The sequence below is a fragment of the Misgurnus anguillicaudatus genome, chromosome 4, assembly GCF_027580225.2.
Source record: "Misgurnus anguillicaudatus chromosome 4, ASM2758022v2, whole genome shotgun sequence".
NCBI classification, from domain to species: domain Eukaryota; kingdom Metazoa; phylum Chordata; class Actinopteri; order Cypriniformes; family Cobitidae; genus Misgurnus; species Misgurnus anguillicaudatus.
The window spans coordinates 27234076-27259291 of NC_073340.2; the positions used below are offsets into that span (position 1 = coordinate 27234076).

Genomic DNA, 25216 nt, shown 5'->3' on the forward strand with positions numbered 1-25216 from the left:
AAATCAGCTTCTTTTTTGTCCCCAATCAAGTGGCTTGTCATAAATGAGTATAAAATTAACACATAAATGAGTAACCTATTGCCCCGCCCCCCAATAACATCATATATCAGCGATTGCCCAACACTACAACGGATCAAATTTTAATCCTTGGGGTTAGTGGTTTGCTCAACTCCCTAACCTTAGATATATACGAAATTTCACATTTTTAACAAAATCTATAACCTTATATGGTGGTCACTTTGAGAAAGAGTTCTTAAAATCACCAACAAAGTTCCCATGATGATTTCAGGCTTCTTAGTGGTCAAACCTGCAGTAAACAGTGATACTGCTGTAAGAATCGATATGCTTACAAATTCCTCTTTTAAAGGTCACGGCAAGAGGTGACATCATATTATGCAACCACGTCAACTAAGGCACTGCAGCAGTAGTCACAAAGTTGACGATACCCTGAGCTAAGAAGGGAGAAAAAAGTACCCTATGGTCATAAGTACCCTATGGTCAATTGCTTTTTTGTTTGAAAACAGCATGTACAAGACCACACTAACATCCCACTGACTAATGTGTTACTCATAACAGCATCTCTCTATAAGGAGTAAAAAGGAAGTAATGATTTCAGGGTTAAAGTTTCATATAGCCAGTTTCAGTAAATCAGGTTCCTCTCCTTTAAAGCAGTGTTTCTGTGCGAGAACAAAAGCTTCAGAGGAACTTTGACCAGTAGACTGAAAACAATGGCTACTGCAATTAAAATACATCTAAGTATCTAAATTAAAGCCATTTAACAGACAAACAGTCATCAAATAATCTAAAATAAAGTTTCTTAATACCATGTATTTCATACTTTAAGCCTCTTTTTATATGCCTGACTTTTTCAGACATTTACAATAGAGCTGGGTGTATATCGAGTTTTGGTAATGTATCTGTATTTTGTCCCAGCAGGATGAGACAATACAGTCTATATCGTTATGGTCTGATATGACTCTCCTTTTTTGCAACAGAAGCTCTGCCATAAAGGTCAGATGTAAGCTTTTTAACCAGCTTGTATGATGTGCCGCTGTATATTTTCAAACAGGGAGGAAAAAAACGCTGTCTTCATTTTATTTTCATCATGACATTTGACATGAGGCTTTGGCTTGTGTGTCAACATTTATTCCACTTTATAGAAAACCTCAAGAGATATTATTATTTATCGTATTCCACCAACCACCTCGAAATAACCGATATATGAATTTAGACAAATATCGACCAGCCCTAATTTTAAATAACAAGATAACATTTTAAATTAATGTTAACGTCTCCCTGTAGTCAATAACTTTAAAACTTATCTTTGAGCATCAAAAAAGCATATGTATGTAGCTTTAAAACAGCTTGAATGTAACTATACCTTTGCCTCATTTAGTATACACAGATTTAGGAATACATAGTCCCCCTCTAATCAATCGCACAGCTCGGTCCCTAGATAAGAGTCACTGACTTAAAATTTTTACACCACCCCGGATCATAGATATATATGTAAATAGATGCTTCATTCGGCAGCTTCACATAACTGCTAAGTCTGGTTTCACACAATGTGTGAACTGGGCGTTTGCAGAACAATTATTTTCAGCACTGATGTTAACAGATTACAGCATTCACCTTGCATGTGTGAGCATCACATAAGTATAGCTGCAGCAGCAGTGCTGCGATGGTTTCTATGTCGAGTCTATGTGACATCCATACATATGGCTCGAACTACAGGTCTTCTCAGGACAGGTCCAAAGAAAGGTATTCGACCCAAAATGATCTGAATCACTTATATATATATATATATATAAAAACTATGGTGCCAATCGGAGATAAAGTTAGAAGTGACCAAACACATCAACGTTTTTCCTATTTAAGACGAGTAGTTATACAAGCAAGTTTGGTGGTACAAAATAAAACGTAGCGCTTTTCTAAGTGGATTTAAAAGAGGAACTATATTGTATGGCATAATAGCACTTTTGGGAGTACTTCGACTCGGCGCAGTAACACCCTCCCTCTCCCATTATGAGAGGGAGAAGGGGAGCGGACTTTTCAGGCGAGTCGAAGTACTCCCAAAAGTGCCATTACGCCATAAAATATAGTTCCTCTTTTAAATCCGCTTAGAAAAGCGCTACATTTTATTTTGTACCACCAAACTTGCTCGTATAACTACTCGTCTTAAATAGGAAAAACTTTGATGTGTTTGGTCACTTCTAACTTTATCTCTGATTGGTACCATTGAATGAATGGGGCTAAGCTAAATGCTATCGAAGTGTCGCAGCGCGCTCCAGCGCTTACGTGCACGCACACAGATGATAGAGGAATGTATCAACAATTCTTAGTTAAGGTAATAACATAGTTTAATATTGAAAATGAGTAGACTATTCCTTTAAACAAGATGTCATTCAATGCGGTATGTAATGAAAAAATATGGTATATGATAAAATGGTAAACTCTTAAAACCGTTGAATTAGAACAACAGATCTTGTGTTGTCTCTTTAATTTTTATTTTAATACAAAATCAACACACAACACACTGCTGCTTCCTCAAATCCACTTGACTCATTTAGAGTCCATATGAACTGGACTCCATTTCATGTTTTCACGACTTTCGCCAACTGTACTCCCACGACACAACAAGGTAGACAAAGTTTTAAGGCTATAAAAAAACTGTTTAATTAAAAGGTACCAGAATACAAGAAAATGGCATCTACTACCAGTAAATGCTTTTGAATCTACCCAACGCCCGTGGATTTGTAATAACTTGGTGGAGGACAGCTCTACCTCTGCTATGTTATGCTCTATGTGACTTTCATGACACGCCTATTGGCAAGGGCCTCACAATACGAAACATATCACGGTACATGGCCCGTGATACAGTGTTTCACGATACGGTACGGTACAATGTGCTGCATGTTGCAATACTTTTCTTTATCAAAAATGTAAAAAATAGAGCTGAATTTTTTTTTACTTTTTTTTAAAGCCAAGTGCTTCCACACGTCAGCCTTTTTCTCACTTTCGCTAACTTCTGAGACATTAGCCGAATGGCCGTATATGACAGACAACTGGACAGCAAAAACTACAGCAGTGGCGGAGGAGGTCGTTTCGCACACAGATGGATTTGATGGGTTTTTAAAAATATCGATAGTAGAGATTGAAATATCGACACACTATCGGGGGAAAAAATGTATCACGATAGTTAGCTGTATCAATATTTTGCACAGCCCTAGTTGTAGCTTGTAAGTAGCCACTAGCCAGCAAGTAATAAGTCAGCAGGACGTAGCAACAGTTTAGAGATGAGAAAGCAATCCTAAAACATTGGTCACTTTCTGTACAAATGATAATTTATTGTATCCGATGCACAGTTCCAAACCGATGCATTGCATCGTTAACTTTTTATGACGATGCACTAAGCGAATCAAGTTGTCTTGAAGCATATTCAAAATAGGGCTGCAACAACGAATCGATTAAATCGATAAAAATCAATTACTAAAAGAGTTGGCAACGAATTTCATAATGGATTCGTTGTGTCGCGTGACGCAGAGACCTTTAATTAAAAAAAAAAAGAAAAACTTCAGTTAAGCGCGGAGCGGAGTGAACACACTCGCGCTGCGTCCCAAACCGCCTATTTCCATACTATATAGTAGGCAAAGAGTACGAGAAGTAGTGCTTTTCGCCTACTATATAGTATGGAAGAATGCGATTTGGGACGCAGCGTCGGTCTCTCTCGCGCACTGTTGCTTGCAGAGTTCGGCGCCTCATAGACAGGGCGGAGAAAAGACAAAAAAACTGCAAAGGTAGAGGAAAACCACATGTCAGTGTTTTACTCATCCCAAACATAAGCGCGTCACCTGGGGCCTATACCATGAAAGTAGCTGAACAAACTCGGAGTTACAGGATTGGTTTTGAGTTGACAAAACCAAACCGATGCAATCAGGCTTTATTGGTCCCATGAAGCAGCTTATCAACTTTCTCTGTCAACTCAGGCTTTGATCTTTAGGCTATGATTACTCCACCCGCGCGTGCACATAAAAGAGTGACGTCGACACGAACAACCAATCGGAATAGAAAACGGAGAGAGCGCATACAAGCAGTGTATTTTTTTAGCGGAGGAGCATAAGCTAATTATACAAAAGTATGAAGATTATAAAAATGTATTTCAAGAGCAAAATAATACTGCCTCTGCTCTTTTTAATATATATAACATGTACATTAACATACTTCATTGTACATTATATTTAGGTAGGCTACCCAAAGTGAAATATGCTTTTATTAAGTTAATGTACACTGTTAAATTTGTTAATAATCTTACAGAGAATTTTATAAAAGCCCTCTTTTAAAAACATGGTCGGGAAATGTCGGGGAAACACTATGAAGCTGTTAATGTAGCCCTACAGTGCGAGGACCACCTTGCGCATGGTTCGACAAACCGTGTTTTCCCCACCGACCGCATACTGTACCACTTGCAAAAAAGCACAACGCAATACACATCATTTGCGGTACAGTAAGGGCATGGATTCAATGTGATAGATTTCTTATGTGAGGCTAGAAGTTTGCAAAGATAAGATCCCTTCTGTGAAAAAATCTAGATATTTCATACAAATAACTGGGCAAGGGAAAACTAAAAACTCTCTCTACGAAGTGCTCTTCTGTGCGAAGACCTCTAAGACTTATTTCTGCTTTGGATGTTTAAGCCCTCCTTTTTTTCTTAGTTTTTTTCTCTTTTTTTCTTTAAATGCGGTATCAACAAGGAAAATAGTGAATGTTAAATATGCCTTAATGTTTATATTTGAATATAAAAGTTCAATAAAAAAATACAAAGAAATAAAATTTGCGCAGAGACGCTGTAGTTACGTCAGCTATATATTTCTTTGCTCGCAGCTGATTGGTCAAACTGCAGTCTCAGATCTCGAATCCAGAACATAACCTGCCCCGGGGCAGGTTAGCCGTGCAGCGTAAGATACCATGGCGACCAACACCGATTAAAGCCGCGCTACTTTCATGGTACCTAAAACCCAGGGTTGGCGCAAACTAATCTTAAATTTACCTAGCTATCCACTTAAACCGGCTTCATGGTATAGGCCCCTGGAAGTTAGCCGGCAAAGAGGTAAACAAACAATGACGACACGCTTATGCTTTATGGAGCAACGACAGCGGCTAAAAAAAAGTTTCTAGAACGAATAAAAAACTCCAATGACAAACTCCAATGATATTAAACAAAGAAATAAAACTTTGAGAGAGAGTTGTATGAACGCTTTTCCCTGTCATGGACCTGTACGTAAAATCATCGCGCCGTCACTTTTCTGCTGGTCTTTACTGCGCGCTCCAGCTCATGCCGAGCAAGGAGACGCACGTGCCGGCCCAACATACAGTACAACATACAGTAAGTTCCGCCTTTTGTTGCATAAAAATTGTCTTACAGGCGAAAGAATGAATAGTGTATTTGCATTTTGCGCGGGAGTAGAAGACGCATTTTCTGTTTTCACAAGACGCATTTATGTGGCCAAATGTAAATAGAACAGTTTTAACAAATGAGATATCCGATCAGAGAAAACACAAAGTCAAATATAAAGGTAAAGCTGTCACTGGGGCAGTACCCTTTATAAAAGGTCCTAATATGTACCATTTAGGTACAAATATGTATCTTTGAACTGCCAATATGTACTTTTGAAGTACTAATATGCACTTTTTGGGTACAAAGGTGTGCCTTTTTGAAAGGGTACTGTCCAGTGACTACTTTATTTCTGAGAGTGTACTCATATACTATCTTTTTGATCCCATCAAGAGAGGCTTCTTGATGGGAAATGCATCATAAAAAGGTCTATATATTTGGCAGATGTAAAGCATACATGTGTATTTTTTGTGTGTTAATCCATTTTTATTTTATTTTATTAATATTGTAACAGCTCAAGTATGTTCAAGGAGCAGCATGTTTGTGTAATTCCTAAAGATTTTAGTTCTGTTTTGAATAAGGGGTTGGAAATGAATGCTTTTCTTGTTTTTTGTTTTTTATCCGATTCGACAGATTAATGGATTATTAAAATAATCATTAGTTGCAGCCCTAATTCAAAACAAAACATAGACATAACAACAACAATAACAACTTGATTTTCACCACATGGGGTCTTTAAGAGACTGCACTGAATTTCTCTTTGGTGATTTCTAAATCGTATTTCTAATATTTCTAGTTTTTTTTTACAGGAATCGCTTTGAAATACTTCTAATTAAATGCCGAGTCTTAGTTTGTTCATACGAACACATCACAAGTGACATCACAGCATTCTCAACATAGCATCCCACAGGAAACAAAGATCAGAGAAGAAGACAAGAGCAGCGAGCCTGCCCTGACATGAGTACAGAACTGTCAGTGAACTCTAACCCGAGACTATCTCCTTTACCTACGTAACCTGGTTTCTTACGGCACATTCAGATATGTCAAAGATGGTCCTTCAGGAAAATCGAGCAACTGTATGACCTATTTTTAGACTCAATATTGGTAACTTTGTTTAAAAGTGAAATTTTTTATGATATCTGAGATTAAGAGAAACAGGTCAAGTGCTGCAATAAACGTCAGCTATACCACTATTAAAAGACAAAATGCAGTGTAAACAGACAAAAACCAGTTCAACCACAATGAGATGACGACATGCCTAAAAAGACAATATATACAGTTGGACTAAGAAGAGTCCGTAAGATTTGTTCCCGTTTTCATAAATAAACATGGACACGTATGTACTCTGGGGAGAACAATCAGGTCATAAATGATGATGTCAGACATGGTATCATTACAATGTAACAAAGTCCACATTAAGTAACGTATGATCGGTGCTTAGATCATAGGCGGTGAGTTTTTTAAAGCCTATCTGGACAAAGGCATTCATCCCACTCAGACATCAAGTGAACAAAAGTTCATAGTGTTTGAAAAAAGAATGGCTGAGGAAGAGGAAGTGTCGGACAAACTTCCTCTCATTCAAACCATTCATTGTAATCCCGATATTTGCAGCGATTCCCCACACGCTATCGATTGCTACAACCGTTCACTCCTGTTGAAGTGAGAAGCCTTTGTTTATCTTCTCTTCCTCTTTGTGAAAATGCAAAAATAAGATCTTGTCTATAGCTATGGGGTGTGGTTCCACACAGGATGTCTATCCCCAGACTCAAGCCTTTCCTGTCTTCTCTGAGAAGAAGGTCCATTAACTGAGATAGTACAAGGCATTTGGTTGTAAAAGTGGTTTCTGTTACATCAAACATCTGATGCTTCATCATCTGATGCTTTGAAAGTCCACTAAAAGGTAAAGGCATGTCTACGCACATCTCATGTAAACAGTCATGGTCTATTTGGAGCTTTGGTCCCATATTGAGCAAGAACATTTGTGCATGAAACATTTTGGCTTTATGCAAGTAGCCTGGGCTTTTCTTTCAACCAAACAGGTGCTTATTTCATCTGACCCAGTTTTGAAGAACACAAGAACCACTATACCTCACTAGAACAAATTTTGCATTTCACATTGCAACACAAGCCTGTGTCATCAAACGGGTCAACACAAGTCTGTGTCATCAAACAAGCTTCAGACAAGAGCCTGGGAAAATTCATAAAAATGTAAAAGCGTTACATCTCAGATCACGTTGTATGAAAATCACACAGTTTCCTCTGAAGGGCAATATATTCCAGACCGGACCGAACAAATTGACCCATAATCACAAATTACGTGCGACTCCACCAGTCCTAATAACTGTCACATGTCTGTACCAATACATTTACCCGCAGATTATGAATGATCTGACACAATAGGAAACAAAGATGACAGCAGAACCTGGTCATGTGTGAAGGAACATGAGAGGTAGAGGCGGAGGCTTTTTCGATTCTCAACCTGTCAAACCGGTGCGACAGCCATCCACCAATCTACGCCAAGGACAACCAAATTACCAGTATTTACCAACGATACTTCCCACCTAGATCTATAAACAAGACCATGATCTCTTTGAACTACATATGACTTACACAAATTATATATTAGATTATATACTGTCTAAGTATATCATACATAATAGTACACTATGGAACTATATATACACTAAGTACTAACAAATCAATGCATGATGTCTGTATATAAATACACACAGAGACATACTGTATAACTATATAACAAGTGTATAATGTAAAACAGTAATTTTATCACAATATTACAACAAAGATTCCCTCCAGACATAGTGAGACAACTTTATAGTCAATAAAAGTTTAGGTCAATGTCATCACAGCACGTGTCTATACTAATACACTGAATACGGGTACTGTATACAGTTAGGAACCATAAACAGTTTCGTAAAGCCCAAGGCATTTAATTATTCAAACACAATTCATTCTCTTTCAAAAACATTATCTTAGAAGTGTTTGTATATTGAATAAATGTTATCAATTAGCAAGTTACATAAAAACATCAAGTCAAAAATGTGACATTAAACACCTAGACGTATCTACTTCACTATAGCAACGCATGGTAAATTAATGCACAATTGTAAGGTTAAGTAAATAGGTTGCGACCTTAAACTTATTGAACTACCCGCCTACACCTTTTGTAGACATTATACAGACGTTCAAATGTTCTCTAAGCAAGTCACTAGGTTTGGAGACACCGCCACAGAGGCGCTGAGTGGTAACACCTGTAGCCGCACAGCAGTCGGTGGGCCCGGGCAGGACTCACCTGATTTACCGCGGCCCGACGCCCCGGCTCTGTCCACGATTCACACAGGTTTGACTAGTTATCCCGGGGTGAAGAAACCACGGCAGCTGGTAATGTAGGAGCAAAGGAGTGGTGTTTACCTCGCGTTCGAGGTCTGTGTGTGGACAGAGGGGTTCAGGATTATCAGTGAAGTGTTTCCTGCTGCGCGCTCTGACTCCTCCCTCTACGAGCGCCTTCCGGGACAATTTAGTGCGTGGCCGGCAGGGGGCGATCAATTTGATTCTCATAGAAATAATATGAGGCGCTGCGCAGAGCGATCCGAGTATGACATCAAAGTACCGCGAGAGCTGTGCTTACGAATCGCTCTCGCGGTACTTTACTGTCATACACGATCGGTCTGCGCAGCTTCATGTGAAATTGAAATAGCACAGAAACTCGTACGAGAGTACAACATACCAGTGTAATATTTTATCTCATTATTAAATAATAACTTTGCTTTCTTAATGACAAATATATTTAAACAGATATAATGTAAAATACATGTATATTTAAAGTTGCTGAAACAAAGCATAAAGTACAACATAAATAATATAGGTCTGTCAAAAAGATTAAATAAAAGTTTGCTCTGTGTGTGTGTGTGTGTGTGTGTGTATACATTATGTTTATATAAATACACACATACATGTATAAATTTAAGTAAGAAATTATTTAGGTATATTTTTATTTATAAATATATATACTAAATAAATAAATATATATATATATATATATATATATATATATATATATATATATATATATATATATATATATATATATATATATATATATATATATATATATATATATATATATATATATATATATATATATACTAAAAATTGTATGTGATTAATCAGAATGACATCGCAGTGATCTTTTGACATCTCTAAAATAAACTTGACTTTCTTTTTATTACAATTTTTGGTGTAACAGGTGAACATGGATGTTTTTGTGGGATCCTAGTGGTTCATTCATATACAATGTTTTATTATATATCAATATTTAAAAATATTTTATAAAAAAAAAATTCAAAAATCACAAAAAAGTCAATGAAATTAACCTCAGATCACCCGTTACAAAAATACTCTTTATTACAATGGCTAACCATTAAGGGTATTTGGCTTGTTAATCCAAGATGCATGTTTAAACATTTATGAATGATTGACATACATATTATATAATTATTAATATTGAAATTAATAATAATCAAATTCTAATTCAATGAACTTTAATTTCAGCACCAGTTTAAAAAATCATAAACTGAGAGCACGTGCTCCATCTGATGGTGTAGTTATGTAGAAAGTTGGGGATCCATGATATTTCTCCTGTAAATAAACAGTAAAAAAAAATAAAACATTGGTCAGCTTTCTTGCTATTAGTCAAATACTTATCTGTTAGTCTCTCAATAAATAAGGCAAAGGTCAATAAAATGTTGAGAGTTACAGATTGCAGAATAAATAATTAAATTTCTAATTATTTCAGTTTATTTGTATCACACTTTAAATCAAAATGTTAATGTATGGAGATCTACAACTGATGATAACCTGAATGTGTTTCATTGCTCTCTCTGTGGCATCTGCCTGTAGCAAAGTAACCGTGCATCCACCAAAGCCTCCTCCCGTCATCCGACTCCCAAACACTCCATCCACCTCCAGTGCTGCTGACACCAATTCATCCAGCTCTGGACAACTGACCTCATAATTATCCCTAAAATCAACAATATTTATCCCAGTCAAAGAACAAATCATTAAGGCCATTAACTGGCAGTTAACCTCACCTAATGAACAAACAGCATAAGCAAACAAGTCACTAAGAAGCATCTTACAGATGTGTACCTAAGAGAATTGTGGCTGTCCACCATTAACTTCCCAAACTTTTTGTAATCTCCTCTTTTGAGCTCCTCTGCAGCTTGTGAAGTGCGCTCGATCTCCTCAATCACGTGCCGTGCCCTCCGGTATGTGACGCTGTCCAATCGATCCTTAGAAGCTGTAAATTTGTGAGACTTTTACTGTCAAGTTAAAGTCAAAGTCATATTGTGCCTTCTACAAATCTCTCTCTCTTACTCTCCAGATCTTGCAGAGTCGCATCCCTCAGACTGCTCTTGCCCAAAATGGCAGCTGCCTCCTCACATTGCTTTCGTCTGGTGGGATACTCGCTGCCTGTGAGTGAGTGCCTGACGTTGGAATTAGTGATCAGAATTACAAGTCCAGGGTCAGTCAAAGGGACACGGGTTGCTTCCAAAGATCTGAAAGGGATGACACGTTACAAAAACATCAAGTTACATTGAAACACTTTCATCTGTGTATCTGTAGCTTAACTTACAAGCCAAGGACACAGGTTTCTTTCTCAGGCAAATTTGAGTTTATATCTAAACATAAATAGGATATAGCCTAACATTATCACATCAAACGGATATGCAAAGTGATCTACCTGCAGTCGATGAGTAATGCATGACCCTCTTTACCCAGAACAGACACAAATTGGTCCATAATGCCACAGGGCACAGCAGCATGGGTGTGTTCAGCCTGTTGACAGGCGATTGCTTTGGCGACTTGATTTCCATCATCTGTGAAGGAACAGAAATAATTAGTTTAAATTTCCCACTTGTTAGTGGGATTTTAAACATTTTTGAGTGTTGACTTGATAATGATTTTAGTGCCTGAAAGCTTGTCTTGTATAGCTAGGAAACTCTTGGAGCTACATTTATTTATTTGCTGCGGTTTCATTAGCCCCCACTGACAGACCAATTTCATTTAAAACAGGTGACAGATACAACCAACAAGGGCCCTTACCTGGACACAACTGCTGCAGAAAGGTATACACTGCCACTTCAAGTGAAGCCGAACTGGAGAGCCCACCCCCTAGTGGCACACTACTGGCTATTACAGCTCTAAAGCCAGGGATGGGACGTGCTGTGTAAAGCACACACACAAGAATTTTTAAAAGCAATACGAGTAGGTCTAGAAAATGCATGGGATTAATGTATACTTTATTCTGTGCATTAAATCATTCAGAAACGCATATTGAACCTGTTTGCCTCTACATAAAGAGAATAACGTGCTCTGCAACTTTACTGGAAGTTTTAAAAGTTAGTCCAAGTTCACATAGGCCCCTAGGGTCACATTTCGTGCTAGAGGAAAACAAAATCTACAGCTTCTCATTAGTTCCTTTCTGTGCCAGATAGACAATAATGATCGCAATAGATTACCTCTGTAGTGCTGTACAACTCCCTTTACATAATTGGCCCAGTTCGGCTGCCCTCTTGAAAGAGGGGTCGTTTCAGTTGGGAGATGAAAGTCCACAACCCTTGGCTCATCAGCAGCTTCAGTCAAAGTAACAACACAGCAGTTTTGGCCAGATATTTTGCTGCCCACCATAATGGTCACCATCGGCAAAGCCTGAGATCATTTAAACAAATATCATAACAAAGATTGATGATTTGTGGTGATTGGACATTTAGGTAACAGGACAATTTCTGACTAACGTGAAAGTGTGTAGAACTTGTAAATAGAACAAAAGAAAACATCGCGGTGTCAAGGCAACGGATTATAGATAATCTATATTATAATCTATATTGATTATAATAAATAGGCTTTGTATTGGTTGTAATGGAAACTTTGGGTCTCTACTGGTAAAGTGTTAAGTTATGTTGGTGTGATGGAAACCAACTGAACACCTTTAAATCCTACTGGAATAAACCACCTATAGGAATTTTGTAATAGTTTTAATGGTAAACAGCTGATGGCCACAAAGGTATTTTGTATTTTCAAGGACATAAAAGCACTGATAACCTATCCATACTATCTGAATGATAAGTTCTTGCATAGCGGACAAAAAAACATGACGTCATAACACACCTCTTAATAAATGACGCAAAAATACAGGAGGGCGTAATTAAGGTTCTTTCCCTTTGCGTAATTTAAACATGCATATACGAACATTATTTTACATTATACACTGCTTATTTTAGACCAAACTTTGCTCTTAACACTGTCATAAAATGTAATTTACCATCGGGAGGACAAATCCTTCATTATAATCTGTGTGCTCTCCGATTAAATTCACGCGTCCTGGTGCGCACACAGCAACATCCGCATCACCGTCAAATCGTTCTCGGTACACGCGACGCGCCTCTGAAACTAAATCAGCAACATTTTGAATTGAATAACTTTTGGCCATTATACTGTAATTTAATAAAACGTTATGCTAATTTACGTGTGGCACAAAATTGTGCAATTTAAATCACGGGGTAATAACTGATTTACAAGTCAATGAACGATACAACGCGTATGAATCATTAAACTCGTGACTTCTAAAGAAAAATACGACCAAAGGTTTGTATACTTCCGACATTTACACGCAGGGTTCTGATTTGGTGCAAAAAAGTCACGTGGTAAATCAACAACAGTTGTCTGCGCATTGGCTTTGAAGTATCGCGAGAGTGGTTTCAAAACTGGGCACTTGAATCGCTCTCGCGGTATTTGATGTCATATGCCGAACAGTCTGCGCAGCTCTGCATGATTTCGAGCACCCCTAATATTTAAAAAAATATTAGCACAAAATAAAGCCAGCTGTTAAATATCAAAATAACAACAGAAGCAACAGATTTTATGAAACACTTTTATTAACAGTTTTCACAGTTTCTATCAAATAGCTTATTTGTGCTTGACACTTTTATCCTAAGATAAAACTATAAAACAATACATTGATGAAATGTATGACAGGATTATACTGTATTACTTTACAGTAATCAAATACTGCTGAGTCTTGTATTAAAAGTGAAATGTTTTAAACCATCAAATGTATCTGATCAGGAAGATATTTTGTGTAAAAGTTTTAAAATTAGCATTTTAGTGCATAGAAAAACTGAATTAAGGGGTATTAAACATTACATATTACATACAACCTGTTCGTCCTTGTTTCTGGAGTATACACCAAAGTAAAATATTTACACAATTTTGGCATTTGTGCCAATCCAGCCAGAACCTTGTCTTTGATGTTCCCCAACTAAGCAGAAAAGATGAACCAAACATAACATCAATTTCCATACTGAAATGTCTCAGGTTTGACCACTGATACAACAAGAAAACTTCATTCAGTGAATTCATCTTTATGAATACATAATCATTCTTGATAAGGCCAGTGATTATTTTATTTTTCAGGTGGCACCCTTTCCTGGTGCTGACCCCTTTTCCGTCCTTGCAGTCTTAGTTTTGGCAGTCTTGAGCGCTTTCTCGTTGCTTTCTTTGGGTTCAATCGCCTCGGTTTCCTCTGTGTTGTTATTCTTGTCCGCTTTGACCTTCCGAAGCTTCTGTTTACCTTTTAGAGGAGCGGAGAAGGTGAGCGAGGCTTTGTTAAATTCTAAGGCAAAGATCCCCACATCCCCATCAAATCGGTTCTTGGCCACCTGAAGGGACCTACGACCTGGACACGTCACCAACTTTTTCTCCTGAAGGATGAGCACGTTATCTGCCTCCTGACTGGCCTGATTTGAGAAAAAATTTAGATGTTACACCCCTCTCATATTCATAGAAATGCATTACACCATATACACAACGCAAGTTGCAAAAGAATAAATAAAATCTTTATCTAACAACCTTGGCTGTGCCAAAGATGGATGCTGTCTGTAAGTCTTTATCATCTTCTTCTTTCCGAGGATGGATAATTAAGGTCACGTGACAGCTGTTATTTGTGGCAAACTTCCTGAAGGCTCCAATAATGTGGTCTTGTACAGCAAACCTGTGAAAACAAAAACAGACATTTAATTAATCATTTAACCTTAAGAATAATTTTTTGTGTGTTTTACTTCTACCAGCATGATACATTTAGGCATCTTTATTAAAGCTTACATAATACTTTTTCTGCTCATCTCATGTTAATCTTGAGTACCTATAAGTAGTATTACATCTTTCATATCTCTGAAGAGTCTTTAGTTCTATCAGATTTATAAAAGACAGTGGTTTTCCGGGAGAAATGCCCAGAAAAGGAATATGGGGTCATTGATATGTAACAGGTACCCATGTTCAAATTTTTTTTTTTAATTTATAGGAAAGAGGAGGCATGAGTTTGGCTTAACTGCTTTTTTGACACTTTGCATTTGTTTAGCATTAGGATTACAACTCTTTAAATGTGTTAATATATCAGAATGCATGAAATGGCATTACACACCCCCCTTTAAGTGCTTACTTGTCAAAAGACAGACTCTCCTGGCCCATCATAAACTGCAGGTTGTCAATGATCACATGACTAATGTCATAAAGGTAAACAGCATGCTGCATAGTATCCAAAACAGTCCTGTTCAGGGAAAAAAAAATATGTATAACCCATACAGCACATGCAACCACATATACATCCAGTTGCATTTGAAAAATATGGTATAAAAGATGCTAAAAAAAAAAGGTAATTGCAATACAATATAGTCATTTATGCATACATGTCACTGGCAGTATCTTAACCTAATAATGTAAACTAGATTTTAGGATGTATTACTGATGATCAAGTAATACATTTTACATTCACTTCAAATTACTACCGTTTAAAATGCAGACATCAATATCCATCACAAGTTCACAACCAACAAATATTATGTTATTTCATTTAAATAATTAGTCTATTTTCTTCAAAAAATCCAGATAATTTACTTACCACCATGTCATTCAAAATGTTGATGTCTTTCTTTGTTCAGTTGGGAAGAAGTTGTGTTTTTTGAGAAAAGCATTCCAGGATTTTTCAAATTTTAATGGACTTTAGTGGACCCCAACATGTAACAATTTTAATGCAGTTTAAAATTGCAGTTTCTGAACGATCCCAAACGAGGCATAAGGGTCTTATCTAGTAAATAAAAATAAAAAATATGCATTTTTAAACCACAACTTCTCGTCTATCTCCGGTTGTGTAACATGCCAGCGCGACCTCACGTAATTGCGTAATGATGTCAAAAGGTCACGTGTTACATATATGAAACGCACATTTGTGGCCCATTTTAAACAATAAACTGACACAAAGACATTAATTAGTATCATTCCACATACAACAACGTCGGAACGGTCCTCTTTCTCCACACTTGTAAACACTGGGGCGTAGTTTCGCATATGTCATCCGTGACCTCTTGACGTGATGACGTATTACGTAAGGGCATGCTGGCACGTCACATGACCGGAGATAGACGAGAAGTTGTGGTTTAATAGTGTTTTTTCTTGTTAAAAATGACAATCGTTTCGCTAGACAAGACCCCTATGCCTCGAAACTGCAATTTTAAAGTGAATTAAAACTGTTACGTGTTGGGGTCCATTAAAGTCCATTAAAATGAGAAAAATCCTGGAATGTTTTCCTCAAAAAACATAATTTCTTCTCAACTGAACAAAAAAAGACAGCAACATTTTGGATGACATGGTGGTGAGTAAATTATCTGGATTTTTTTTTTGAAAATTGACTAATCCTTTAAGAATTACAGAAAAGGCTAACTTGATGTTCTGCTGTCCATGAAAGGTCATGAAATAGAGAGGCAGGTCTTCAAACTTGTCAGCCCACATGTCATATTGGTCCAAGTTCTCTTCTAGCCTTTGCTTGGCAAACTGAGTCAGCATAATTTTGGCCAAGCGCACATTGTTGATTTCAAAGCTGCCCCATAGTGTGTTGACACCTTGCATGCACAGATCTAGGGCAAACTCGCTGATAAAGGTGGTCTTTCCACTGCCAGTGGGACCTACAAATAAAAAATTATATCAGCATTTATAAGAAAAAATTAAATATTTAGTAAAAGTTTATATAATACGCACACTACTGTGGTTAGGCAATCGTGCCACCATTAGATGTGTTGTTTTTAATATTTATTTATCTCCAGAAACAAAGCTTAAAATGTTAGTTAAGTTGTAAATAAGAAGAATTTTAAAATTCAGTAACAGTTAGTACCTGTAAAAACGGTAAGCTCCCCTTTGCGATGACCTTTTAAAATTCGAGTAAGCTCAGGGAATCTAAACCACGGTATCCCAGCCACCTGCTCCACGTTAGCCAATTCCCCGTACACATCCTCCCTGAGCTGTTTAAAGGACACAATGGACTTGTGAGCAGCCGGGATGGATGCCTTGACTATTCGTGCCAGGTTCTTACCCTGCCCCAAAGCTTTACTGGGGCATGGCTGAAACTCCCCCGGCCTGACCAGAGAGCAGCGTTTAAGTCCAAGTTTCCTGGAGAAGATTTTTGACGCTTCCCATGAGCGCATATCTCCTCCCAGCCATAATGTAACTTTTTTGAACTGTTCCAAATAAGGCAAAAGAATTGGGGGCAGACAGCTGACGCCCCGTGGCAAGGCCAAAGATGGCAGACCGGTGGCCTGACTCACTGCCATGCTGTCCAGCTCATGCCCTGTAAGCACAACCTCAACATCCTTCCAAGCTATTAAAGGCAAGCCGAAGAGGTTGTGGTAGTTAGAGATTTTAGGAACTGTCGCTTCAGTGTACGTCACCTGTCCATCACCTGTCATGGCAGCAGAAAGCAGTTTAACACCCCGGAGACCCGAATCACGCCCGCTAAACCATGGAAACACCAAACTCCTGGTGGGTTTGAAGAACCGGACCCCGAATTTTTTCAATGTGCCGTTGGTGAGTTTACCAATTTCAAACATGGTTTTGACGAGCTGCGCCTCCTCCTCCAGGAGTTCAGAAAAAGGGACGGAGCTGCTCCAGATTCTCTGGACTTCCTTTAGCTCCATCTCTCTCTCCTCTTGCTCCTCCACACTCTCAGGAAAACCCAACAGTACATTAGGGCTGATGAAGGTCTGGCCTTCATTTAACATCACCTCTATACAATCCTGAAGGTCCTCCCAGGTCCCCTCCACCAAAGTATCCTTGCACAAAAATTGTCCGGTGGTTTTATCGATGAACAGCGAGTGGTTCTCTCTTCCAGAACCTGGTTCCAAAAAAATGCTAGGAGCATGCAAACAGCTGTACCCATCGTGAAAGGGAATATCTTTGGAACGAAGATATTGTTTGATGTCAGTCACCGCGAGGGAATGTAGAGGAAAATCGATCGTAGATGCTGCATCTTTTCTTAAAGTTCTATAGAAGTATAAGGAAACAGAAGGTCTTAATTTGATTTCAGACTGATTCCACCTTGGCGCCTTTAAGGAGCATGGAAGCAATGGATTGAGACATGGCTGGGATAAAGACAGATATCTCCATGAAGGAAGCTGAAAACGTTTACAGGGACTACAGTAGCCTCCCCCCTGCAAGAGACAGACTGCACCCCTGAGAAACCTGCTCCTCCACATCTGCTGTTATTCAGGACATCAGACCTGTAACGGAAAATTACAAAACCACATTTATCACACGCAGTAGAATCACAAACTAAGCGGATGATCTCGCGCATGCGCGCGGACACAAACGTGTTTACTTGCACTGTATATACAGTTATGTTCGTGTACAGGCATATATACTTAAATAAATTAACGTTACTGCAAAAAGTATCCAAATAAAGGTATAATGCATATATAATCCGCGCATGACCCTTAACGTTGATGCTTAATATTAAGATATATACAAAATAAACGACATAATCGAGGAAAACCGTTAGCAAAAAATACACCAACAAAGCCCATTCAGTTTACATACTGTAAATATCAGATCTTATTTATCGAAAACACAAATAAACTTACTAAAGTGTAAGAAGCGCGGCAAACTGTTACCATGCGCATGCCCTCGTTGACAGCAGGTCCGACTCCAAAATAGATCCCCGTGAAACACCAACTCCTGTCCCGCATCGAACCTGCCGACAAAACACCCATCACAGTAATTTCTTCTTCGAGCTTATTTGTGGCTCGCATTCTTATCACAGTAATTTGTCATGGATTTAATGGTTATAATGGGAATTGTACGGTATAGGTTTTAATAGAAACTGTAATGATCTTTGCTGGAAAAAGACCCACAGAAAGAAATTTTGTACACAGTAACGCTAGACGGTCCATAGAGGTAACTGTTATCTGAAACTATTAGAAACGGGTATTGTTTTTAATATTTAACCTATTTTAATTTATTAATAATTTAAATTATCATTGGATTGTTGTTTTTTCACATAATACTTGTCTGTATGGCTTTAAATATAATTAATCTGTATATAAATAATAAACAAATTCGCTGTCTTGCAAATGTTCTGTATGGTACTAAAGTTATACGGAACTACTGATGCTCAGCCTTAATTTTCACCCGGTCGACCGTTTTTAACGCAACTGGCAATACGCATGTCTTCTGACGGCTGTCCTCTAAATCTAAACATTTAAAGTACACGCTACTGTTACCAGAACTTACTGCAAACAAAGTTGAAGTGAATGAAGCATTTTTAAGGGAGTTGATATGACTGCTCGCGGGACACCGAGTCGTTTTTTACAGAGCGTTCTCCATAACGGAGTGGGTCGCTATGTGTGTCAGCTAAAGCGAATATCTCTCGTCTTCTCAAAGAAGGGACAAGGATCTGTAGGGGTCAGGTAAGTGATCACTGCTATTTATCATGTATAGTATTATGATACATAAATGACCCTGAAGTAGTTTGGGGCATTTTTTTATTTTTATGTCACTTAATTTATGTCTTGGTTGACGTGTGGGTTTTTTTGTGAAACACTTAAATCTAATGGCATACGTTTTTCTAGAGACTTCATTGAGGAAGGTGTGGTGGACTTTGCCAAGAATAACCCAGGAACTGTGGTTTACATCTCCCCTCAGTCCTGCGGGATTCCCAAAATAGTTGCAGAATATTGTATGTAACCTTTGCTGATATTTCATAACATATCTGCAGACATACACATTTATCAATTATAATTTCTGAAAATGTTTACTTGTCAAATTGTTTGTCAATCTATTTAAAAAAAATCAAATGATCATGTACATAATAATGAAATTGAATAACTGCAGTGTATCACATTAAAATAACTGTGCACTTACTGTTTCTGTTTGGCTTGTGCAGTGAATGGCAAAGTGCAAGAAGAGACGCTCACCAATAAAACATCTCAGCAAATTACTGAACTCATAACCAAGTTATCCAACCAGTCAGGACTAGACATCATCCGCATCCGTAAACCCTTCCACACAGACAGTCCGAGTATCCAGGGCCAATGGCACCCCTTTACCAATCGAACGCCTAGCATTGATCCAGTTGGCCCACAAGCAAAATAAGGACTTTGCTGTTAAGTCAGTGGTTTTGTATTTATTTTCAGACTGATGTTCAGATTTGCTGGTGGACCTCAAAGAGTGTCAACTACCTCTGCCACAGCTCCAACACTGGCCCACATTTAACAGTACTAAGATGAGTTACATATCTTCAAATAGGACTCATTACTGGACTGATGAAGATGTTTTTTATGGTTTAAAAGGTTTGTGTAAGATAAAATTGTACCAGGCCGTATTGCTTGGCAGTAAGTGCTTGTCAGACATTTATGCACTGAGAAATGCACCTGTTTGCCTTTTGGAAATAAAGTTTTGAATTGATGTGATAATAGATTTGTTATTTGATCTTTTTATTCTTACTTGTTTTTAAATAATTAGCCAAAAGCTCCTTCAGTAATAGAATCTTGACTATCTCGCAGACACATGTGTACTTGGCGACACTAAAGAGGGAAATGCTGCACTGTAAAATTTTTGTCAAATCAACATACATTTTTATGTTACTTTAACTTAAAAAATTAAGTTTAACAATTTCAACTTTAATTTATAAGTTATGTCAACTATTATAAGCCGAAACCTTAAAAAGTAAGTTGAATTGATTTGCAAAAGTTGTTTTAACTTCATGCTGCTTTTATTTTTTACAGTGTGTAGTATCCTTCTTCCAGTTTAAGAGACACTACGTTCATGTCATAATGTAAACAAATATCGCTAAAATGTAACATCTTAAAATGGTTTATGTCCTCGTAATTACAGTTCATAGACTGGGGGTTTTCTTAGAGCTACGACTTGTACCACATGACCGCTGCAACCCCACACAGAACCACTTCCAGTATGAGTTAAATGACTTTCTGTGTTATTGTGAGATATTTAGCAGAAGCATTAAATGTAATTTAGTGTTTAATAGCCGCCAACAATATTATTTTATGCAAATTCATTTAAACGTTGTTACTGTTGCTATAGAAATGCGAAATTTCAAGTCTGATGCCAGGAACATTCAAGTTAAGCGTTATGTTTGTCATCTCGATGATATAGGAACCTTTTCATATTACCCAAACTATTTGTGAAAGTAGGAATGATTTTAATACCGGAACCGCCTTTGTTGGGAACTAAATTAGCTCATACTCCGGAGTAGGGTCGTAAACCAGCACAACACGAATTATCCGTGACGGACGTCATGTATCGCATGAGTAATTTGAAACCAGACTTCTCCGCATGATTTCTCGAATAACTCTCGAATCACTCAATACTGTGGTATTTCAAGATCATTTTGTTTGTATGTGTCCTGTCAAGAACAAAAAGATTGTTTGCTTGCTTTTTGAAACGCGTCTCTCCGTGTATGCACTTTTGAGTGCACTTAAACACGCGCGCACACACAGACGGAGGACGAATTTCAAATGGCGCTTCGGGAAGAAGATACAGTCGCTCCACATAAAGTGAAAATTACGTTGTTTTTCAGTGCTTTATTCGCCAAATGTATTTTAATGGACTACAGTATGAGACACAGTAGCGCAACTCTCTCTCAAGTTTATACATCAAGAGTTCTGATCTTTGAAGGGCATAGGGATCATCACGTTTGATTGGAGTTGGACCAGACACATTCAATCGCATGTGCGTCTGTGCATACAGAAAATTGCTCACTTTAGCGCCTTTTTGTGGTTTAAATTGTATAAAATCACTTAAATGTTAACATTTGGAAGTTTTTGAAACACGTGCAAATTATTAACTTTTACCCTATTTAAATTTGCGTATTAATCCGCGAATCGCATGCGAGATGAACTGGGGGTCATGATCCGTATGGATCACGGTTAAACTGTGGACCGTTAAACCACTAATTAATATTAAAAACACAAACATCTTGAGATAGTTGATAGCCTACAATATTTACCTCTTATGATTGAGCATTAGAGACTTGGGTTATTTTTAATAAACGATTCTGTTCCAGAACATGTATTTTTTGAAAGTTTCTGGTTTCGTTTCTGTTCCTTGCAAAGCATCAAAAGTTTTCGTTTTCGTTCCGTGAACCGGTTCAAAGCCTTGGGCAAAAGGATGCCATACAAAACACAAGTTGAGACATTTTTATAAGCTTTGTAAATATTACTTAATAGGCTACTTACTCGACGAACACGTTACAAGACATAAATGTTGAGGTATTATTTTTGCAAAAAAGCAATTTATTGGATAATTCTGCAGGCCCATTACATTAACTGTCAGCTGTTACAAAAAAAACAGGAAACCCAAGTAAGCAAACACTGTTGCAAACCTGTAACCACATATTCACAATGACTATATATATAATTGGTCAAACACCAATATGAATATTTAAATTGACATATTTGTTTCTCTCTATCTCTATGTTGATTACAGCAGCTTAAAACCGAATGTAAACGAACATGCAACGTGTGCATTTCATCTACAGTAACAGCGACACAAAGCTTACCGGGCACAGTAGGAAAGCTTTTCTCACTCCCACGCGTTTCTGGAAAGTAAGCCGTATGCCACAGACTTTAATCAGGCTGGGGGCGAGGACGTTAGAATATGTTAAAGGGAATTAGTAACAATTTTGGCACTTCGTTTTAAAAACACTTACCCTTAACCCTGTTAACTTGTGATTAATATGATACCACAATGGGTGACATTCAGCACTTACTTGCTTATCTGTGTCATCACCATCACTACAATGACAGCAGTGTGGTAGAAGATAACCAGGTTTCCAGGGAGATGAATGAATGGTTACTCAGTATAGTAACCAGGCCGGATAACTCAAGGCTGAGCATTTAATCAATGTAAGGCATGTTTTGATAAATTTGTTCGCAAGAGAGAAGTATATTTATTAATATGTCCCATTTATTACAACCAGATGAGACCAGGCCTCCGATCACATCTTTCGTCCCCAGTGAAAACTGGCTTGACCTATTATGGGGATTAAAGTAAGTTCTAAATTAAGACCTGTGTTGCTAAGTAACAGGGCAGAGGGGACATGAAAAGGCCTGATTTAGATAAGGATCTGGTTTAAATGTACTACTGTGACAGAAAATGAGGCTTAGGTCAGTATTATTTGCACATTGATAACTTTAGGGTTCACACGATAAGAAACAGTAGCAACAATAATAAATACTTTAATAGTTTGTAAACATCAGATATTGTAAGTATAAGCTCTATGTACCTAATATACTCTGACCAACATAGCAAAAACTTTGGAAAAGATGTAAGTGCAAAAGTTCAGGAAAGGCAGTGGATATTTACAAACACAATATGAGCAATACTACTAACATCGAAACATTTATGAATCACAGTTTATGAACAGAAGTAGGCTACACCTTAGGTATCCAACACTTGAAGGGATAGTTCAACAAAAATAAAGACTATGTCATTATTTACTAACCCCGTAGTGTTGTTTGACCACCTAATGTCTTTCTTTGCTTTCGACACCAAACGCTGATTTTTTTTATAAAGTGTTATTTTGGGCTTTTTGGTTACTATGGGAGTGGATGGTGACCACCTCTTTAAGCTTTTGAAAGCAACCTAAAGTATTAAATAACTACATTCGACTCGTGAGTCGTGTAATATAAGTGTCCTAAAGGCATATAGAATCCATTTACTATAATCTATTATTTAATTAAAGTATCTATTTCAGTGCACATTCAAATTTTGTTGGGGCAGTTTTAGGGTGTTTACATTTAAATAATGTGTAAACAGCAGCAATATCTACAAATAGAAGAGCAATTTTCTTCAGGACATTTAACATCAAGTGGAGTTATTTAATTAACACTTTTAGGTTCATTTAAAGGAACACTCCACTTTTTTTAAATAGGCTCATTTGCCAGCTCCCCTAGAGTTAAAAATTTGAGTTTTACCGTTTTGGAATCCATTCAGCCGATCTCCGGGTCTGGCGGTACCACTTTTAGCATAGCTTAGCATAGTCCATTGAATCTGATTAGACCATTAGCATCGCAGTCAATAATGACCGAAGAGTTTTGATATTTTTCTTATTTAAGACTCTTCTATAGTTACATTGTGTACTAAGACCAACGTTAAATTAAAAGTTGCGATTTCCTAGGCCGATATGTCTAGGAACTATACTCTCATTCCAGCGTAATAATCAAGGACTTTGCTGCCGTACCATGTGTGCACCGGGCGCAATGATATTACGCACTGCGTGAAATTTTTTCTAGTTTTATGGTAGTGGATTGTTTTTTGTTTTTCTGCGAACTTTTTCTTTAAAATGAAGATAAAACAAAATGTCTCCAATATACTCTCACCTAAAGTATTATTAGGAACACCAGTTCAATTTCTCATTAATGCAATTATCTAATCAACCAATCACATGGCAGTTGCTTCAATGCATTTAGGGGTGTGGTCCTGGTCAAGACAATCTCCTGAACTCCAAACTGAATGTCAGAATGGGAAAGAAAGGTGATTAAAGCAATTTGGAGCGTGGCATGGTTGTTGGTACCAGACGGGCCGGTCTGAGTATTTCACAATCTGCTCAGTTACTGGGATTTTCACGCACAACCATTTCTAGGGTTTACAAAGAATGTGTGAAAAGGGAAAAATGCGGCAGTCCTGTGGGCGAAAATGCCTTGTTGGTGCTAGAGGTCAGAGGAGAATGGGCCGAATGATTCAAGCTGATAAAAGAGCACTTTGACTGAAATAACCACTCGTTACAACCGAGGTATGCAGCAAAGCATTTGTGAAGCCACAACACGCACAACCTTGAGGCAAATGGTCTACAACAGCAGAAGACCCCACCGGGTACCACTTATCTCCACTACAGATAGGATAAATAGGCTACAATTTGCACAAGCTCACCAAAATTGGACAGTTGAAAATGTTGCCTGGTCTAATGAGGCTCGATTTCTGTTGAGACATTCAGATGGTAGAGTCAGAATTTAGCGTAAACAGAATGAGAACATGAATCCATCATGCATTGTTATCACTGTGCAGGCTGGTGGTGGTGGTGTAATGGTGTGGGGGATGTTTTATTGGCACACTTTAGGCCACTTAGTGCCAATTGGGCATCGTTTAAATGCCACAGCCTACCTGAGCATTGTTTCTGACCATGTCCATCCCTTTATGACCACCCATCCTCTGATGGCTACTTCCAGCAGGATAATGCACCATGTCACAAAGCCCGAATGATTTCAAATTGGTTTCTTGAACATGACAATTAGTTCACTGTACTAAAATGGCCCCAACAGTCACCAGATCTCAACCCAAGAGAGCATCTTTAGGATGTGGTGGAATGGGAGCTTCGTGCCCTGGATGTGCATCCCACAAATCTGCATTAACTGCAAGATGCTATCCTATCAAAATGTGCCAACATTTCTAAAGAATGCTTTCAGC

General features: G+C 37.9%; 4 protein-coding genes across 7 annotated transcripts in view; 1 reads left to right on the forward strand and 3 right to left on the reverse strand.

Annotated features, from left to right (window-relative positions):
• llgl2 (LLGL scribble cell polarity complex component 2) overlaps positions 1-8900 on the reverse strand; it is a 36155-nt gene extending 27255 nt beyond the window's left edge. For 3 of the 4 annotated variants that reach the window (XM_073867080.1, XM_073867077.1, XM_073867078.1), the window contains exon 1: positions 8703-8899. The gene's annotated coding sequence lies outside the window, so the exon portion shown is untranslated. Of the gene's footprint in view, positions 1-8702 lie in introns of all 4 variants that reach the window. The other variant, XM_073867079.1, reaches the window with a different exon arrangement.
• A 715-nt stretch (positions 8901-9615) lies between these two features.
• On the reverse strand, positions 9616-13094 carry galk1 (galactokinase 1). The gene is made up of 8 exons (XM_055175287.2): positions 12735-13094; positions 11932-12121; positions 11516-11635; positions 11154-11289; positions 10787-10968; positions 10559-10709; positions 10268-10430; positions 9616-10048 (listed from the first exon to the last, which is right to left on the reverse strand). The coding sequence occupies exons 1-8, from the start codon at positions 12900-12902 to the stop codon at positions 9977-9979; spliced, it is 1182 nt and encodes a 393-aa protein (XP_055031262.1). The 5' UTR covers positions 12903-13094; the 3' UTR covers positions 9616-9976.
• A 235-nt stretch (positions 13095-13329) lies between these two features.
• twnk (twinkle mtDNA helicase) lies at positions 13330-18510 on the reverse strand. Its single transcript, XM_055175286.2, has 6 exons — positions 18376-18510; positions 16635-18015; positions 16188-16428; positions 14910-15017; positions 14321-14462; positions 13330-14208 (listed from the first exon to the last, which is right to left on the reverse strand). The coding sequence occupies exons 2-6, from the start codon at positions 17989-17991 to the stop codon at positions 13882-13884; spliced, it is 2175 nt and encodes a 724-aa protein (XP_055031261.1). The 5' UTR covers positions 17992-18015; positions 18376-18510; the 3' UTR covers positions 13330-13881.
• A 393-nt stretch (positions 18511-18903) lies between these two features.
• mrpl43 (mitochondrial ribosomal protein L43) lies at positions 18904-20205 on the forward strand. Its single transcript, XM_055175288.2, has 3 exons — positions 18904-19200; positions 19363-19469; positions 19677-20205. The coding sequence occupies exons 1-3, from the start codon at positions 19070-19072 to the stop codon at positions 19883-19885; spliced, it is 447 nt and encodes a 148-aa protein (XP_055031263.1). The 5' UTR covers positions 18904-19069; the 3' UTR covers positions 19886-20205.
• Positions 20206-25216: the final 5011 nt, after the last annotated feature.

What these genes read in the sequence shown, in the direction of transcription:
- galk1 (XM_055175287.2), bottom strand. Translation starts at nt 12,902, where the DNA reads ATGGCCAAAAGTTATTCAATTCAAAATGTTGCTGATTTAGTTTCAGAG. An exon ending in TCTGCAGCAGTTGTGTCCAG is followed by an intron (nt 11,290 to 11,515) that starts GTAAGGGCCCTT and finishes GTTCCTTCACAG; the next exon opens with ATGATGGAAATCAAGTCGCC. An exon ending in GAGCAATGAAACACATTCAG is followed by an intron (nt 10,049 to 10,267) that starts GTTATCATCAGT and finishes GTTTATTTACAG; the next exon opens with GAGAAATATCATGGATCCCC.
- twnk (XM_055175286.2), bottom strand. Translation starts at nt 17,991, where the DNA reads ATGTGGAGGAGCAGGTTTCTCAGGGGTGCAGTCTGTCTCTTGCAGGGG. An exon ending in GGAGCTTACCGTTTTTACAG is followed by an intron (nt 16,429 to 16,634) that starts GTACTAACTGTT and finishes TTTTATTTGTAG; the next exon opens with GTCCCACTGGCAGTGGAAAG. An exon ending in CCATCTTTGGCACAGCCAAG is followed by an intron (nt 14,209 to 14,320) that starts GTTGTTAGATAA and finishes TTCTCAAATCAG; the next exon opens with GCCAGTCAGGAGGCAGATAA.
- mrpl43 (XM_055175288.2), top strand. Translation starts at nt 19,070, where the DNA reads ATGACTGCTCGCGGGACACCGAGTCGTTTTTTACAGAGCGTTCTCCAT. An exon ending in CAAGGATCTGTAGGGGTCAG is followed by an intron (nt 19,201 to 19,362) that starts GTAAGTGATCAC and finishes ACGTTTTTCTAG; the next exon opens with AGACTTCATTGAGGAAGGTG. An exon ending in CAAAATAGTTGCAGAATATT is followed by an intron (nt 19,470 to 19,676) that starts GTATGTAACCTT and finishes TGGCTTGTGCAG; the next exon opens with TGAATGGCAAAGTGCAAGAA.